The sequence below is a fragment of the Coregonus clupeaformis genome, chromosome 35 (assembly GCF_020615455.1).
Source record: "Coregonus clupeaformis isolate EN_2021a chromosome 35, ASM2061545v1, whole genome shotgun sequence".
NCBI lineage: Eukaryota > Metazoa > Chordata > Actinopteri > Salmoniformes > Salmonidae > Coregonus > Coregonus clupeaformis.
Window position 1 is genome coordinate 25,659,031 of NC_059226.1, and position 18,162 is coordinate 25,677,192.

At 43.5% G+C, this 18,162-nt stretch overlaps 1 protein-coding gene across 1 annotated transcript in view; it reads right to left on the minus strand.

Annotated features, from left to right (window-relative positions):
• The window catches only part of LOC123482522 (glutamate receptor ionotropic, NMDA 2C-like), a gene marked incomplete at its 3' end in the record, with an annotated part of 55,323 nt that overhangs the window by 20,385 nt on the left and 16,776 nt on the right, over nt 1-18,162 (minus strand). Inside the window, 1 exon segment of the mRNA XM_045210672.1 lies at nt 8,131-8,569. Coding sequence (XP_045066607.1) covers nt 8,131-8,553 — 423 coding nt within the window.

Consider the following 18,162-nt stretch of genomic DNA (forward strand, 5'->3'; position numbering starts at 1 on the left):
TGGCGACGGAGGAGATGGATGCCGTTTTAAGGGCTCCTAACTAACTATGCTATTTTGTAACAATGCTATTTCGCATTGTTTGTAACTTATTTTGTACATAATGTTGCTGCTACTCTCTCTTATGACCGAAAATAGCTTCTGGATATCAGAACAGCGATTACTCACCTCGAACTGGACAAATATTTTTTCTTTAATGAGTCTGACGCAAAGGATATACTGCTTCTCCGAGACCAGGCCCAAATCCTTGTCATTCGCGTGAAGAAAAGACGGAAATACAGGGGGTGGAGATCGGGGTGACTTGTGAGAATTCATTGTCGAGTGGGTAACCCGCCTCTACCATCCGTTCTATTGGCCAACGTGCAATCACTGGAAAATAAACTGGATGATCTCCGCTCAAGATTATCCTACCAACGGGACATTAAAAACTGTAATATCTTATGTTTCACCAGTTGGCCAATATACAGTTGGCTGGCTTTTCCCGTGCATCGGCAGGACAGAACAGCTACGTCTGACGAGGGGTGGTGGTGTGTGTATATTTGTCAATAACAGCTGGTGCGCAATGTCTAATATTAAAGAGGTCTCGAGTATTGCTCGCCTGAGGTAGAGTACCTCATGATAAGCTGTAGACCACACTATCTACCAAGAGAGTTTTCATCTATATTTTTCGTAGCCGTCTATCTACCACCACAAACCGATGCTGGCACTAAGACCGCACTCCACAAGCTGTATAAGGCCATAAGCAAACAAGAAAATGCTCATCCAGAAGCGGCGCTCCTAGTGGCCAGGGACTTTTAATGCAGGCATTTCTACCAGCATGTCACATGTGCAACCAGAGGAAAAAAAACTCCAGAACACCATTACTCCACACACAGAGACGCATACAAAGCTCTCTCTCGCCCTCCATTTGGCAAATCTGACCATATACCACCTCAGTCACCGGCTTCATCAATAAGTGCATCGACGACGTCGTCCCCACAGTGACTGTACATATATATCCCAACCAGAAGCCATGGATTACAGGCAACATCCGCACTGAGCTAAAGGCTAGAGCTGCCGCTTTCAAGGAGCGGGACACTAATCCGGACGCTTATAAGAAATCCCGCTATGCCCTCAGATGAACCATCAAACAGGCAAAGCGTCAATACAGGACTAAGATTGAATCCTACTACACAGGTTCTGACGCTCATCCGATGTGGCAGGGCTTGCAAACTATTACGGACTACAACGGGAAGTTGCCCAGTGACGCGAGCCTACCTGATGAGCTAAACGCCTTTTATGCTCGCTTCGAGGTAGCCAACACTGAAGCATGCATGAGAGCACCAGCTGTTCCAGACGACTGTGTGATCACGCTCTCTGTAGCCGATGTGAGCAAAACCTTTAAACAGGTCAACATTCACAAGGCTGCGGGGCCAGATGGATTACCAGGACCAACTGGCAAGTGTCTTCACTGACATTTTCAACCTCTCCCTGACCGGGTTTGTAATACCTACATGTTTCAAGCAGACCACCATAGTCCCTGTGCCCAAGAAAGCGAAGGTAACCTGCCCCGCAGCACTCACGTCGGTATCCATGAAGTGCTTTGAAAGGCTGGTCATGGCTCACATTAACACCATCATCCTGGAAACCCTAGACCCACTCCAATTCGCATACCACCCCAACAGATCCACAGATGACACAATCTCAATCGCACTCCACACTGTCCTTTCCCACCTGGACAAAAGGAACACCTATGTGAGAATGCTGTTCATTGACTACAGCTCAGCGTTCCACACCATAGTGCCCACAAAGCTCATCACTAAGGTAAGGATCCTGGGACTGAACACCTCCCTCTGCAACTGGATCCTGGACTTCCTGACGGGCCGCCCCCATGTGGTAAGGGTATGCAACAACACATCTGCCATGCTGATACTAAACACGGGGGCCCCTCAGGGGTGCATGCTTAGTCCCCTCCTGTTCTCCCTGTTCACCCACGACTGCGTGGCCAAGCACGACTCCAACACCATCATTAAGTTTGCTGACGACACGTCATTGGTAGTCCTGATCACCCACAACGATGAGACAGCCTATAGGGAGGAGGTCAGAGACCTGGCAGAGTGGTGCCAGGACAACAACCTCTCCCTCAACGTGAGCAAGACAAAGGAGATGATCGTGGACTACAGAAAAAGGAGGGCCAAACACGCCCCCATTCACATCGATGGGGCTGTAGTGGAGCGGGTTGAGAGTTTCAAGTTCTTTGGTGTCCACATCACCAACAAACTATCATGGTCCAAACACACCAAGACAGTTGTGAAGAGGGCACAACAACACATTTTCCCCCTCAGGAGACTGAAAAGATTTGGCATGGGTCCACAGATCCACAAAAAGTTATACAGCTGCACCGTAGAGAGCATCCTGACCAGTTGCATCACCGCCTGGTATGGCAACTGCTCGGCATCCGACCGTAAGGCGCTACAGAGGGAAGTGCGTACGGCCCAATACATCACTGGGGCCAAGCTTCCTGCCATCCAGGACCTACAGTGGGGGAAAAAAGTATTTAGTCAGCCACCAATTGTGCAAGTTTTCCCACTTAAAAAGATGAGAGAGGCCTGTAATTTTCATCATAGGTACACGTCAACTATGACAGACAAAATGAGAAAAGAAATTCCAGAAAATCACATTGTAGGATTTTTTATAAATTTATTTGCAAATTATGGTGGAAAATAAGTATTTGGTCAATAACAAAAGTTTCTCAATACTTTGTTATATACCCATTGTTGGCAATGACACAGGTCAAACGTTTTCTGTAAGTCTTCACAAGGTTTTCACACACTGTTGCTGGTATTTTGGCCCATTCCTCCATGCAGATCTCCTCTAGAGCAGTGATGTTTTGGGGCTGTCGCTGGGCAACACGGACTTTCAACTCCCCTCCAAAGATTTTCTATGGGGTTGAGATCTGGAGACTGGCTAGGCCACTCCAGGACCTTGAAATGCTTCTTACGAAGCCACTCCTTCGTTGCCCGGGCGGTGTGTTTGGGATCATTGTCATGCTGAAAGACCCAGCCACATTTAATCTTCAATGCCCTTGCTGATGGAAGGAGGTTTTCACTCAAAATCTCACGATACATGGCCCCATTCATTCTTTCCTTTACACGGATCAGTCGTCCTGGTCCCTTTGCAGAAAAACAGCCCCAAAGCATGATGTTTCCACCCCCATGCTTCACAGTAGGTATGGTGTTCTTTGGATGCAACTCAGCATTCTTTGTCCTCCAAACACGACGAGTTGAGTTTTTACCAAAAAGTTATATTTTGGTTTCATCTGACATTATGACATTCTCCCAATCCTCTTCTGGATCATCCAAATGCACTTTAGCAAACTTCAGACGGGCCTGGACATGTACTGGCTTAAGCAGGGGGACACGTCTGGCACTGCAGGATTTGAGTCCCTGGCGGCGTAGTGTGTTACTGATGGTAGGCTTTGTTACTTTGGTCCCAGCTCTCTGCAGGTCATTCACTAGGTCCCCCCGTGTGGTTCTGGGATTTTTGCTCACCGTTCTTGTGATCATTTTGACCCCACGGGGTGAGATCTTGCGTGGAGCCCCAGATCGAGGGAGATTATCAGTGGTCTTGTATGTCTTCCATTTCCTAATAATTGCTCCCACAGTTGATTTCTTCAAACCAAGCTGCTTACCTATTGCAGATTCAGTCTTCCCCAGCCTGGTGCAGGTCTACAATTTTGTTTCTGGTGTCCTTTGACAGCTCTTTGGTCTTGGCCATAGTGGAGTTTGGAGTGTGACTGTTTGAGGTTGTGGACAGGTGTCTTTTATACTGATAACAAGTTCAAACAGGTGCCATTAATACAGGTAACGAGTGGAGGACAGAGGAGCCTCTTAAAGAAGAAGTTACAGGTCTGTGAGAGCCAGAAATCTTGCTTGTTTGTAGGTGACCAAATACTTATTTTCCACCATAATTTGCAAATAAATTCATTAAAAATCCTACAATGTGATTTTCAGGATTTTTTTTTCTCAATTTGTCTGTCATAGTTGACGTGTACCTATGATGAAAATTACAGGCCTCTCTCATCTTTTTAAGTGGGAGAACTTGCACAATTGGTGGCTGACTAAATACTTTTTTTTCCCCACTGTATATACTAGGCGGTGTCAGAGGAAGGCCCAAAAAATTGTCAAAGACTCCAGTCACCCAAGTCATAGACTGTTATCTATGCATAGTCACTTTACCCCTACCTATATGTACAAACTACGTCGACTAACCTGTACCCCTGCACATTGACTCGGTACCGGTACCCCCTGCATATAGCCTCAGTATTGTTATTTTATTGTGTTACTTTTTATTTTATTTTTTACTTTAGCTTATTTAGTAAATATTTTCTTAACTCTATTTCTTGAACTGCATTGTTGGTTAAGGGCTTATAAGTAAGCATTTCATGGTAAGGTCTACACCTGTTGTATTTGGCATATGTGACCAATACAATTTTATTTTATTTTATTTTATCTCTACCCTGTCATGTCGTACATAGCAGCCACCAGTCACCAGTCACCCCTGGTTGTAAATCCCCAGTGGGAATGAATGCACCAAAGCCCCCCTTGCATTTTAACAATCCAGGCATGCGTGTTAGCCATGATTGATTGGCACTAGTGAAGCAGAATTTATTTAATTTCCACCAGAAGGTGATATATGGCTGCATGCCTCACAGCTACATTAGAATCCTCTGTTAACCAAGCTCTCTCTCTGTTTGACGACTGCAGACAGACAACAGACAGACAACAGACAAGCACATTCTCCTTGAGTTGGGTTTTTCTGAATCTGCCCTATACTTCTTGTAAAACCCTGTTGGTCCTCACCCACACACATTCCAGGGATTAGATGATTTGTGTCTGCTAGGCTATTGATTATCCAATGATTGTTTTAACTTTTTCTAATTTCAAGAAAAAAATAGGAATAATAGGTTTCTAATGGGTTATTCTAATTTAACTAATCAACATGCTAATTGAGCCAAATCTCCTCAGGATAGGAATCTGTTCTCTGTTAATTTCTCGCCATCCTCTTCGAGCGAGATCAAACTCCATGCTTTCTCAGAGACTACATTTTAAATGATTGAGTTGGCTTGTTGACCAGCTTGGACGGCGTCCCACTAATCAATCAACGGTGAGCAATCTCTCAGCCTCGTTGAAAAGCTCATTTAAAGGTATCTTAAAGGTTCATATAAATGGTTACATCTGAAGTGGTGATATTTAAGTGCCATTACATTTTAAATGAAGTCATGAATATACATTTCAAGTGCGTAAGCACACAAACACATTTTGTGAGCGTTTATTTCCATATTCTGTCAATTAATTCATCCCCAATTTTAACTTTTCCAAAGGATTGTATCTTTGAACATTTAAATCACTCTGTTTGGTACAGGCACACTTTGTGTAAGTAATATATAGACCAGCCCAAGCCTGGATTTGAGTCCATGGTCCCACCAACAGTTAGTTAATTCTATGTAAAACGAATTGTTCCGGTGAAGACAGTTTAGCTGACTTAAGCCACAGGAAGGATGACATCACCACACAAGGCTGCGCTAGCTGCAATCTACCTCTGTTTCCTGTAGAAAGGTACCATTCATGTTCAGGCTCAGGGACACAAAACAGATGTGCTGATGGACATCACGTCCCACCATACTGTCTCTACCTGCTCTGGCAGGGGCTGTTGGTGGCCTTGGTTTTTATGAAGATAGAGCTCTTCTAATCAGTCTGAGCCTGTGAGTGCCACCATGCCATGGGCAAGGCTCTATGCCAGCCTCTAATGAGGCCTGTGCCACTTCAGTTTCTCTCTCTCTGTCATCAACTCTGGATTCAACATTAGGTGTTCTCTGCTCTGGATATAAGCCTTGAGTTTTGTATCGTACTATTGTTATTACATTGTTATTGCATGATTTAACGTTGGTATAACTGATTATGAGCCATGTGTCAGTACGACCTAGCCTACACAGTATTGTACATAGTACACATAATAATTACCACACACTCTCAATTAAACAGCTGCCAACCTTTAGGTAATTGCATTTTTTCTATTTTATTTATGTTGGATTTTATTATGAATGATTAGCTGTTGTGTTCCCTAACTTGGCTTAATTAAAGTGTAAATGACCTGCTGGAGCTATTAGCTAGCCAGTGACACCCCTTTTATTGCCCAGAAGAAGCTATGCTCATGCCCTGATTGCCATGTTTCCTTGAATTCATGTGGCTATTTGACAAGGGAGCAGTCCAGTAATGTGTGGACTGGAATAAGGAAATGTAAATTACAACGGCAGCTGTTGGGAGACGTGGGTGCTGGATGTAACAAAGCACAGTGTCTAATACACCGGTCTATTGCCAGTCTGTTGGGCCCTATATTGATTACTGTTTTGTTGATGGACCCCGGGTTACTTCTAACAAATAAACCTTCCCTCTCAATCATCTCGGCCACGCACAAAGTAAAGTTTGAATCAATTCATCTATTTTTTGTTTAGAAAAATTGATTTAAATTCAATTGAGTTGGAATGCATCCATTTTAACCAGCTTTCTATTGAACCGCAATCCCCATGAGGATTTGTATGAATGTGAATGCATAATCGAGGTACTGAGAGCCCATGGCCCTGGCCGTCTCCTGTTGTGGAGGAACACGTTTCTCACATTTATTATGAAAATCTCACAAACATGAGGGAGAGAAAATCCTATTTGAGCTGTGGATTAACTGATGGAATTGAGGGTGGCGGGCAGACCTCATATTTTCCGCTACTCAGTTCCCTGTGTGCCACATACTCAAACAGCCAGCTACCGGAGCTGAAATGACTAGCATTGATTAGACATTACAATGCAGCAGTTTTCTCCTCGTGCTCCGACCGGCCGAGGTCAGCCAGCCTGCTTTATCAACCTCCATTTTCCCCCGCTGAATAAACGATGTGATGCTCATAATGTGCATTCTCTGTTTCTGTGAGTAGTATTGTGATGCTCATAACGTGCATTCTCTGTCTCTGTAAGTAGTATTGTGACGCTCATAACAGGCATTCTCTGTCTCTGTGAGTAGTATTGTGATGCTCATAATGTGCATTCTCTGTTTCTGTGAGTAGTATTGTGATGCTCTGCAAAACGCAGAGCTGTGTTTGTCCTATGAGAAGATTGATGGTGATATAGTTAGAGAACACAGCCATTTCAGTCTAATTAAAGTTCCTCTCTGTGGCTGAGCCCTTTGTGTAATGCTCTGGGAGATGGATCACTGCTCCTAAACCTATGAGGCTTTACTCTAAAAGCAATTTAACGGCAGTCTAATCTGTATCACAAACATCTTTCTGACAATTTACTGGTGCCAAACTCCAGTGCATGATGCCCTGTAATATAACACATTTCAAATCATTGCATAACTCTATTGACATGAGGGGTCCAACTGTAAACTGTACATTTGTTACCAGCGAATACAAATAGATTTCTCTAGTTTAACATCTTTATATTTTGTGGGACCAGAAGTTTAAAAATAGACAAGGATGTAGTGACAGAGGCCATCATGTTTTGATTTTGACCTTCAAAATGTCCTCTATTCATACTTTAATGAGTGTATTATATGCAGTATTTGGACATCCCTCTGCTACCTGGTTTAAGCCATTGGATATTGTCCAACACTGTATCTTGTTGTTTCAGTCATTCTGGCCTGGGACAGTCAGTGTCTGTATGGGCAGCATTAACATCCAGTGTGTTTATAATCATGTGCTGTAAGTCACCTGGAAATGGCAATGTGTGTGTCTGCTAATGACAATGTTCATTAAGACTCTGATAATCACCAGACGAATGACTGTTGGCCTGTGTGTGTGTGGTGGAGCGCTTTCAAGATCTGAGTGCTTTGCTCACCTTGGGGGGTCCTGTGTTGTTGCTATTGTTGTTTTGGTTTTATTATTTGCACTGTGAGAAGTCCAAAATCTCTGATGTAATGTGACTGTGTAGTCATAAACCACACATCAGTTAAGCTGCTATTCTCTACAGCAGTTTGGGGAAACAAATAATATGGCCTTTCAGGTTATATCAAAATCAAAATAAGATGCAAATTAAGCATGTTCCTCAGGCAGCCTAGACACTAGCAGCCAAGTGTCCCCAGCCCAGCCTAACCCTGGTCACTGACCTTATGTGGCAGGACCATGGCGGAGCCCCCGCTGATGCCCACGATGGGCACGGCCGTCTGCAGTGCAATGAAGTCCAGGATCTGTGCCACGGCTTCCGAGCCAATATTGTCCTCAAACACCACGCCATGGACGCGGTTGGCCGCCAGTGTGTCACAGATGCGTGTGAGCAGGGTCCGAGGGTTGGTGTTGTTTACCAGCACTGTGATGGGGTTCACCTCCAAGGGCAGGTCCATGAAGTTCTCCCTGCTGAGACGCCCCTTGATCTCCTGCTGGTAGGCCGAGCCGCTGAACACCACTGCCACGTTGACTGCTGGCAAGGGCGTTGCGAACGGCCGGCCTTGGCACCGGGGGGCAGTGCAGAGTAGCAGCAGCAGCGGCCACCACCATGGGGAGTCGCTCAAGCAGCCTAGACGAACGCCCATCTCAGTCACCTACTGCCTGAGAGAGGGGACGAGGGTGGGGATGAGAAGAGGAGAGAAGAGAGAGATGGGTAAAGACATGATTATTAGATACATGGGACCGTTTTGTGTCATTTGTGCAATGTTGTGATAATGCTTAGTAATCTCTCCAGGCTAGCCAACCAAACCAACTGCCTGTTGTTTAGAGACATTTTAGCTTCATCTGTGAGTAATGTGCTTCATGTGCTGGTGTGTCTCTATGCAAGCGGCCATTAGTGGTGGGCTGGGTCAGGTGGATGATGAGAGACCCAGGGTAGTATTTTTTGAGTGAGTGTTTGGCGTGCAACACAAGGCAGTGGGCAGGTTGCTGTGCCTGCGGATGGCAGCTGCGGCCCCACTACTGTTGTACTCTGCAGTCCAATACAGCAGATGGTGCCTACTGTTTAATGCAACAAATGGAAAACAAGGATTTACCATTTCGCTCTCGTGACATTTTTTTCCCCTCTGAAATTGTGCTGCAGAGCTATTTCAACTTAATCTGCAAAAAGTCTGAATGCAGGTATTATGTGCTGTGAATAGCCAGTGAATAGGTGCAGACCTGGTTTTGGCCATGGAGGCTTTTTTTAACGGCAGCTACATACTGTATTTCTAAGGCATTGTTTATGGAAAAAACCTAATGTAACTTAACATTGGATAACAGTTTTCCCTTAGTTGAGCCTTTGAAATGAATTGATAAGATCAGTGTTTATAACACTGCATTGCTAATAGACTTTAATGCAATTTTCCCAAAGTACAGTGACACAGTGACAGTAACAAAGTCTGTTAAGTGATTCCCTTTTAGATTAAAATCATAAATCCTTCATTCATGTTCCAGGTAATGAATAAATTATCAAATCGACCAGAAACTCTTTGCCAAAATACGTTTAGCTTCCAAAAACATAATTGCCTTGTTTTGATCTTCCAGATATGTATAGCTGTAGGACAAAATATAAAAAAAATATGTATTTCACAATGGAGTTGAATGGAGTTAGATCCTAGAGCATTACATTCACCAATCCATGTAATGTCTGGTCAGATACTGTGTCCCTCTGTCAGACAGAGTCATCCTCTGTGACTTATCTGTCACACTGCCGCCTGCAGGCCTGACTGTGTGGTGTGCGTGTGTGTGTGTGTGCGTGTGTGTATGGTATCCTGTCATGGGGACCTGATTTAGCAAGCGTGGGAGCCAGTATGAAAAGTGTATGCACTGGATAAGAGTGTCTGCTAAATGACTAAAATGTAAAAATGTAAATGTAAATCACAGTGGGGTGAATACAATGTAATCCTCAGTATTCCTTGGTGGGTGTCATGGCCCATGGCATAATTGTATCTCCCTATCAAGACATGTAGGATAGCTGGGGACCCTCTGCTGTCCCCCCATTCCTCAACCCCTGCCTGACAGAGGGAATGGGACGAGGGGCTTGTGTAACGTTGATGGAGTGTACCAGTAAAGTGTCGGTGGCGTTCCCCAAGGGGTAATTGGTTGGACTACGTGATAATATAGTCTCCACTCTGAAAAGCTGCCTCCCAGAGGAACTTAGGGCTTTCTGCATCGCACTGCTGGTCAGGGACCTTATCAGCAGCACATGGCTGAGAAAGGACCATTATAGATTGTCATTAGTAGCGGAGCAGCCTGGAACACCAATGATGGTATAGCTGCTGAGAATGGAAAGGCTTTATGAAAGTTGATAGATATTGACCATATCAAAAACATTATGTATTTGCTGTGCTGATTGACATACATATTTTCATTTTATGACATCATTGCTGAGTTTCCTCTGTCATACAAATAGGCAATATTTCTGTCATTGATCATGTAGGCTGATTGATAATCCCTTAAATTGTTAAGAACACAGTATTGCTTTCCCTCAATTACATTATCCATGTCTTATCCGCCCATTGTATGATGGAACACGTTAGGGTTAATGTCTTTGAGGAGGATGTCATTAAAAGAGCTTGACCTTCCACATGTTTAATCAAGGCAGTGAAACAGCTGAGGCGGATGTCTGAAGGTCACCTACGTTGGGGATTGCTGTGGTAAAATGGGGATGTGGAATTAAACAGAACAGCCAATGAGTCATCATTGACTTAATCAGATGACTTAGGTTTGTCGATATGCCAATTATTACCAAGGTGTATTCCAAACAGAGACACAGAATAGCTATCGGGAGGTAATTACAGCACAGTGGAAACATTGATTTGACCATCTAGCCCAATTTGACCTTGCTGACAAGAAGAGTGGAACTCACACAACTGTGATTCTGCTTCTGCCTTTGCAATAACGCTGGGCAATACAGTCATGAAACCTGTTTAAAGTTGTTGAACATTGCAGTCATTCTGTAGCTTGGTCACAGCCCAAAGTCTCCAAAACACAGGAAATAGTATTTAATTGCTGTGCTACATGGAACTAAATCCACCCCCAAACTCGTACAATGGCTGGAGGCTTTATTCCAATGTTAGGGATCAAAACTCACTGTGGACATTTATTTTAGTCAGGGATATTGTAATAGAAAATGCAGGACTAGGTACATCATTACACTGTATTATCTGTTTCATTTTCTTCAGAACACAGTTTATTTGGTGCTTAAGCCTGGTTGCAACAGATGAGTGGTAAATACTGCAGTTTGGGACCATGTAAAAAAGACAGGTTGCTGTTTACGTCATGATGCAGTCATGAAAACTTAGTTTTGTTGAGTGTGTCCTGTTGAGTCAGTAGAAACAAACAAAATCCCCACTGTGAAACCAAAACAGCAGACAATTCTATCCTCTGAATGTTGAACATGAACATAACATAAGCATACTCTATTACAGTATATATATGATCCTCTAAGTATGCAAACAGTCATTACTGTGAGACATGCAGGCGTTGGGAGAAGATGCGCCTGAAGGAGATTTTCACCAATCTACACAGACAAAAGGTCATTTGTCCTCTACGCTATGACCTCTGTAATCTGGGGTTGGATTTTGGAATGCACTACCATGTCAAATTCTGTGCTCTCTAGAGATGTAATCCACTCTGTAAATCTGCAAGTCCACAATTTTCAGCGCACGGATTTGATATGTGTTAGTCGTCAGCTCGAGTTTTCACGGCTCCAGCTCCCAGCCTCCTACCAGTGGGAACGTGTTCAGTTTAGCGATCTCTCTTTCTCACTTGGCTCTGTCCAAGTCACCGCTGGCTGGCGCGAGGGTACACAGACCAGATTAGATCAAAGCTTCTGCCACTGTTCCAGTCTGGCACTTAGAAGGGCTCAGACCGTTTCCCCATGCACTGTCGTACTACTGAGCAAATCCCTGGTGCGACTGCAAAGATTATGCCATGGCTTTTTAAAACTGGCATCCAGCTAAAAGTGTTAGGGAGAGAGATGACAGAGTAAAACAGATACCAGATCTAACTATGGGCAGACAGTCCTAACAGAATCCTTCAAGATCTTCAGCTTGGCTTTCAGAGCAGATGGGTTTACAATGAGGAATTGCTTATCCCCCTCTAGTGGGTGAGTTGGTAAAAGCAGTTCCCTTAGAATATCAGTGGTCCTTTTCTGTTTCCTTATCAAACCAGAGAAGCTTCTTAGGTAGTCAGTGGGAGAACTGTCTCTACTGTAACATATTTTACTAAATAACAAGGATCAAGGGGTCACATTTGTTATTGTAACAACAGCTGCCAGGTAAGTTGTGTTTTGACTGGACTGGCCTGAGAAATGAAATTATTTTTGTTTTCCACCATTTCAGCTATTCCTTTGTCCTAAAGGTGATTGGTTGAAAGTCAGCTGAGATGACACATTTACTTACTTACAGTATTACTATTATCATATCTGTTCAGGAGCATCTGCTCAGACTTTTGACTGCACTCTCCTCATGCCCAATTCCAGGCACTGCTCATTATCTTAAGACCATACTGGTAAGTACATCTGGTTGTGGGGGAGTGGGTTGTTGTGCTCGTCACTGCTGACATAATGGGTCATTTCGTATTCAGAGCATTAAACTGCTGCTAAGATTTACACCTCTCTCATCCTGGGCACAGTCTGATCAATATGCTCCAAGCCTTGGATAGGCATGCTGGTGCCTCGTGGCTCTCTGCTGGTAACTTTACCTCTTCTCTTGCTTTTCATCAATGAAACAGCTGCTGACCAGCCCAACGTTTAACACCTATCACATTTTAGACTTGAGTAAGGAAACTTTATAATTTGTATGTACTCAACAATGGGTTAACAAGAAAGTTTACATTCACCTTAGCCAAATTCATTTAAACTCAGTTTTTCACAATTCCTGACATTTAATCCTAGTACAAATTCCCTGTTTTAGGTCAGTTAGGATCACCACTTTATTTTAAAATGTGAAATGTCAGAATAATAGTAGAGATAATTATTTATTTCAGCTTTTATTTATTTAATCACATTCTCAGTGGGTCAGAAGTTTACATACACTCAATTAGTATTTGGTAGCATTGCCTTTAAACTGTTTAACTTGGGTCAAACGTTTCGGGTAGCCTTCCACAAGCTTCCCACAATAAGTTGGGTGAATTTTGGCCCATTCCTCCTGACAGAGCTGGTGTAACTGAGTCAGGTTTGCAGGCCTCCTTGCTCGTACTTGCTTTTTCAGTTCTGCCCACACATTTTCTATAGGATTGAGGTCAGGGCTTTATGATGGCCACTCCAATACCTTGACTTTGTTGTCCTTAAGCCATTTTGCCACAACTTTGGAAGTATGCTTGGGGTCGTTGTCCATTTGGAAGACCCATTTGCGACCAAGCTTTAACTTCCTGACTGATGTCTTGAGATGTTGCTTCAATATATCCACATAATTTTCCTTCCTCATGATGCCATCTATTTTGTGAAGTGCACCAGTCCCTCCTGCAGCAAAGCACCCCCACAGCATGATGCTGCCACCCCCGTGCTTCACGGTTGGGATGGTGTTCTTCGGCTTGCAAGCTGCCCCCTTTTTCCTCCAAACATAATGATGGTCATCATGGCCAAACAGTTCTATGTTTGTTTCATCAGACCAGAGGACATTTCTCCAAAAAGTATGATCTTTGTCCCCATGTGCAGTTGCAAACCGTAGTCTGGCTTTTTTATGGCGGTTTTGGAGCAGTGGCTTCTTCCTTGCTGAGCGGCCTTTCAGGTTATGTCGATATAGGACTCGTTTTACTGTGGATATAGATAATTTTGTACCTGTTTCCTCCAGCATCTTCACAAGGTCCTTTGCTGTTGTTATGGGATTGATTTGCACTTTTCGCACCAAAGTACCTTAATCTCTAGGAGATTCCTTAGCGGTATGACGGCTGCGTGGTCCCATGGTGTTTATACTTGCGTACTATTGTTTGTACAGATGAACGTGGTACCTTCAGGCGTTTGGAAATTGCTCCCAAGGATCAACTAGACTTGTGGAGGTCTACCATTTTTATTCTCAGGTCTTGGCTGATTTCTTTTGATTTTCACATGATGTCAAGCAAAGAGGCACTGAGTTTGAAGGTAGGCCTTGAAATACATCCACAGGTACACCTCCAATTGACTCAAATGATGTCAATTAGCCTATCAGAAGCTTCTAAAGCCATGACATAATTTTCTGGAATTTTCAAAGCTGTTTAAAGGCACAGTCAACTTAGTGTATGTAAACTTCTGACCCACTGGAATTGTGATACAGTGAATTATAAGTGAAATAATCTGTCTGTAAACAATTGTTGGAAAAATTACTTGTGTCATGCACAAAGTAGATGTCCTAACCGACTTGCCAAAACTATAGTTTGTTAACAAGAAATGTGTGGAGTGGTTGAAAAACGAGTTTTAATGACTCCAACCTAAGTGTACGTAAACTTCCGACTTCAACTGTACATTAAATCCTATTCGAATTCCTTTATAACAAACCCTTTCAAATCGAATCAGTATATATCTCCTTTTCATTCCCATATATTATGCATGTGTTCAGTATTAAGGATTAGTTTAACCCTACACAGTGTAATTGACAATTTGACCTTTGCTAATGCAAAGACCGCCAACTAATTAATCATCCGATCATTATGGTCACAGTTCATTTCCCATTCACCTGTGATTATGGGTTTAGCTAAGCCATGAAGATAAAATACTGTCATTCTAATCCCCAAAAATCCATTACCTTTCACCTAATCTGGTAATTCATGAGCATTGTGAGTACACTAAAATAGGAATAATAAAATGCTTGTGAATACAGTGAATCGGCTTTTCCAGTCATGCACTGTCAAGTAAATTAGAATCAATTACGCTTTTACTGTTAACCATTGGTTATCCTCTCAACTCCCATTCATTGGCCCTCACTGCTACAGTGGTTTTCAGACTTTGTTGAGCTCTGATCTATCTAAAGAACTTTGGGTCCCGAGCCACCATCTGGGGAACACTTAACTAGTCCATCGCCAATAACATGGCTCCCTCATTGTGATGTAATGTAATATCAAGCTGGATCTATAATCCTTAAAACGCCTCTGCCTCTTTTCTCTATACTTTAGACAAAATTCAATGTATGCTATATTGCATAAATATTATATAATATTACCTAAATTCCTGGTACCACTGCCAGCTATACAAGGATAGAGAGTTATGCACTAGATAGAAGAAATCACTCTGAGAATATCTTGACTTGGTATAGTCAATAGTTTAGTTCACAGAAGTACTACTGTTAAGTGACATTTGTTTCCTGCCCTTTGCAGATGGTGACCGAAATAGAACAAGTGGGGGAAGCAGCTTTGTGACAACAGTGCACACTGATAGAAAAAACGGACTACTAGAGTAGTCACACTCGCAGAGTGTTTGTATTCTAGTTCCACTAACAGAACAACATGGTGGTTTGAGAGTTCATCTTTTCTCTTAAAGACAACTTAGCCTTTAGACACACTGCCTCATCTGGAAGGATGTGACTTTGACATATCTGCCATGTCTCAAATCAGACACATGCACCTGCTTTTCCCCTCCACCAAGACACAATTGCTTGTATTGTTGTCACATTTTATCTAGGTCGTTATTCAACAACATTTTACATCCCAATGCCTGGTGTCACCAGAATATCTGATGCAGTGCACGGTGAGTCCCTCTCAGCTGTGACTCTATGTCTGTCGTCTGGTGATTTGATCATCATGGGCCCTAGCGGAGCGCGGACAGGGCATGTCAACCTGTCATATCCCTGACACCTCCCTGTAGATTTACTTCTTTAGTCCTGATTAAATTATTCTCCATATCATGGCCTCATGATAAACTGGAGCCATAGGCTGTCATAGTAAAAATAAAGCCTACTGTCCCATATTCAGCCCCATGTTCCCTCTACCCTACCTGCTTCCCTACAGTGAACCCCCAGTCTGCATGTTTCCAATCCCAGCAGCCTCTGATTTACAGTGCATTCGGAAAGTATTCAGACCCCTTCCCTTTTTCCACATTTTGTTATGTTACAGCCTTATTCTAAAATGGATTAAATACAATTTTTACCTCATCTATCTTCACACAATATCCCATAATGACAAAGTGAAAACAGGCTTTTAGAAATGTTTGTACATTTATTAAAAATAAAAAACAGAAATACCTTATTTACATAAGTATTCAGACCCTTCGCCATGAGACTTGAAATTGAGCTCAGGTGCATCCTGTTTCCATTGATCATCCTTGAGATGTTTCTACAACTTGATTGGAGTCCACCTGTGGTAAATTCAATTGATTGGACATGATTTGGAAAGGCACACACCTGTCTATATAAGGTCCCACAGTTGACAGTGCATGTCAGAGCAAAAACCAAGCCATGAGGTCAAAGGAATTGTCCGTAGAGCTCCGAGACAGGATTGTGTCGAGGCACAGATCTGGGGAAGGGTACCAAAAAATGTCTGCAGCATTGAAGGTCCCCAAGAACACAGTGGCCCCCATCATTAAATGGAAGAAGTTTGGAACCACCAAGACTCTTCCTAGAGCTGGCCGCCCGGCCAAACTGAGCAATCGGTGGAGAAGGGCCTTGGTCAGGGAGGTGACCAAGAACCCGATGGTCACTCTGACAGAGCTCTAGAGTTCCTCTGCGGAGATGGGAGAACCTTTCAGAAGGACAACCATCTCTGCAGCACTCCACCAATCAGGCCTTTATGGTAGAGTGGCCAGACGGAAGCCACTCCTCAGTAAAAGGCACATGACAGCCCGCTTGGAGTTTGCCAAAAGGCACCTAAAGACTCTCAGACCATAGCCTGAATGCCAAGCGTCACGTCTGGAGGAAACCTGGCACCATCCCTACGGTGAAGCATGGTGGTGGCAGCATCATGCTGTGGGGATTTTCTTCAGCAGCATGGACTGGGAGACTAGTCAGGAACGAGGCAAAGATGAACTGAGCAAAGTACATAGAGATCCTTGATTAAAACCTGCTCCAGAGCTCTCAGGACCTCAGACTGGGGTGAAGGTTCATCTTCCAACAGGTCAACGCAGGAGTGGCTTTGGGACAAGTCTCTGAATGTCCTTGAGTGGCCTAGCCAGAGCCTGGACTTTAACCCGATCTAACATCTCTGGAGAGAGCTGAAAATAGCTGTGCAGCAACGCTCCCCATCCAACCTGACAGAGCTTGAGAGGATCTGCAGAGAGGAATGGAAGAAACTCCCCAAATACAGGTGTGCCAAACTTGTAGCATTATACCCAAGAAGACTCAAGGCTGTAATCGCTGCCAAAGGTGCTTCAACAAAGTACTGAGTAAAGGGTCTGTGTACTTATGTAAATGTGATATTTCCGTGTTTTTGTTTGTTTGTTTTTTACAAATTAGCAAAGAAAATTAAAAACCAGTTTTTGCTTTGTCGTTATGGGGTATTGTGAGTAGATTGATGCCCAATGCCTTTATTTAAACTAGCCAACATTAACTAGATGAAGCTAGATATGTAGATTGTTGACATGATAGTGTTTAGTTTGTAGATGATAATGCTAGCTAGCTAGGTGGTCAACAGCATTTTCGGCCCAGGACCACCCCATAAAATGCATCTAGATATAACATTCGGTACAGTAACATCACACAAACATGTATTTTTCAGGGAGATACTGGTGGAGACAGTCTGATTTTGAGGGAACCTGAGTGTCACGAACGCTGAGTGTGGATGTGGCGTAGGGAATCAAGCGCAGGCACACAAGAGTTCGTCAACAGTCTTTTAGTGGTGCAAAACAACTCCAAACAGGAGAAAATAGCCAACCCAACCGGGAGGCAAGAACGACAAAAACGCACACAACACAGTGCGTAAAACAAGGAAAAGCGCACGCAGTGCGGACTCTCAAAAATACACAGAAAGAGAGCAAAATCCCATGAACACGAACAGCTGACAAAAACAATCACACATAACACCTGACCCAAATGACGAAACTAAATAGGGAACACAATCAAACACTAACAAGGGACAGGTGTTACAAACAGACAAAACCAAACAAACATGAAACATCGAACGGTGGCAGCTAGTACTCCGGAGACGACGACCGCCGAAGCCTGCCCGAACAAGGAGGAGGAGCAGCCTCGGCCGAAACCGTGACACTGAGGCTGTACAAGTTGTGGTTGTGCAAACCCCAACACTGAAAGAGAGGTAAGAAATGCTGTATGCATTTTCTGTTATGCTTTGTGATTCGATAATTATTT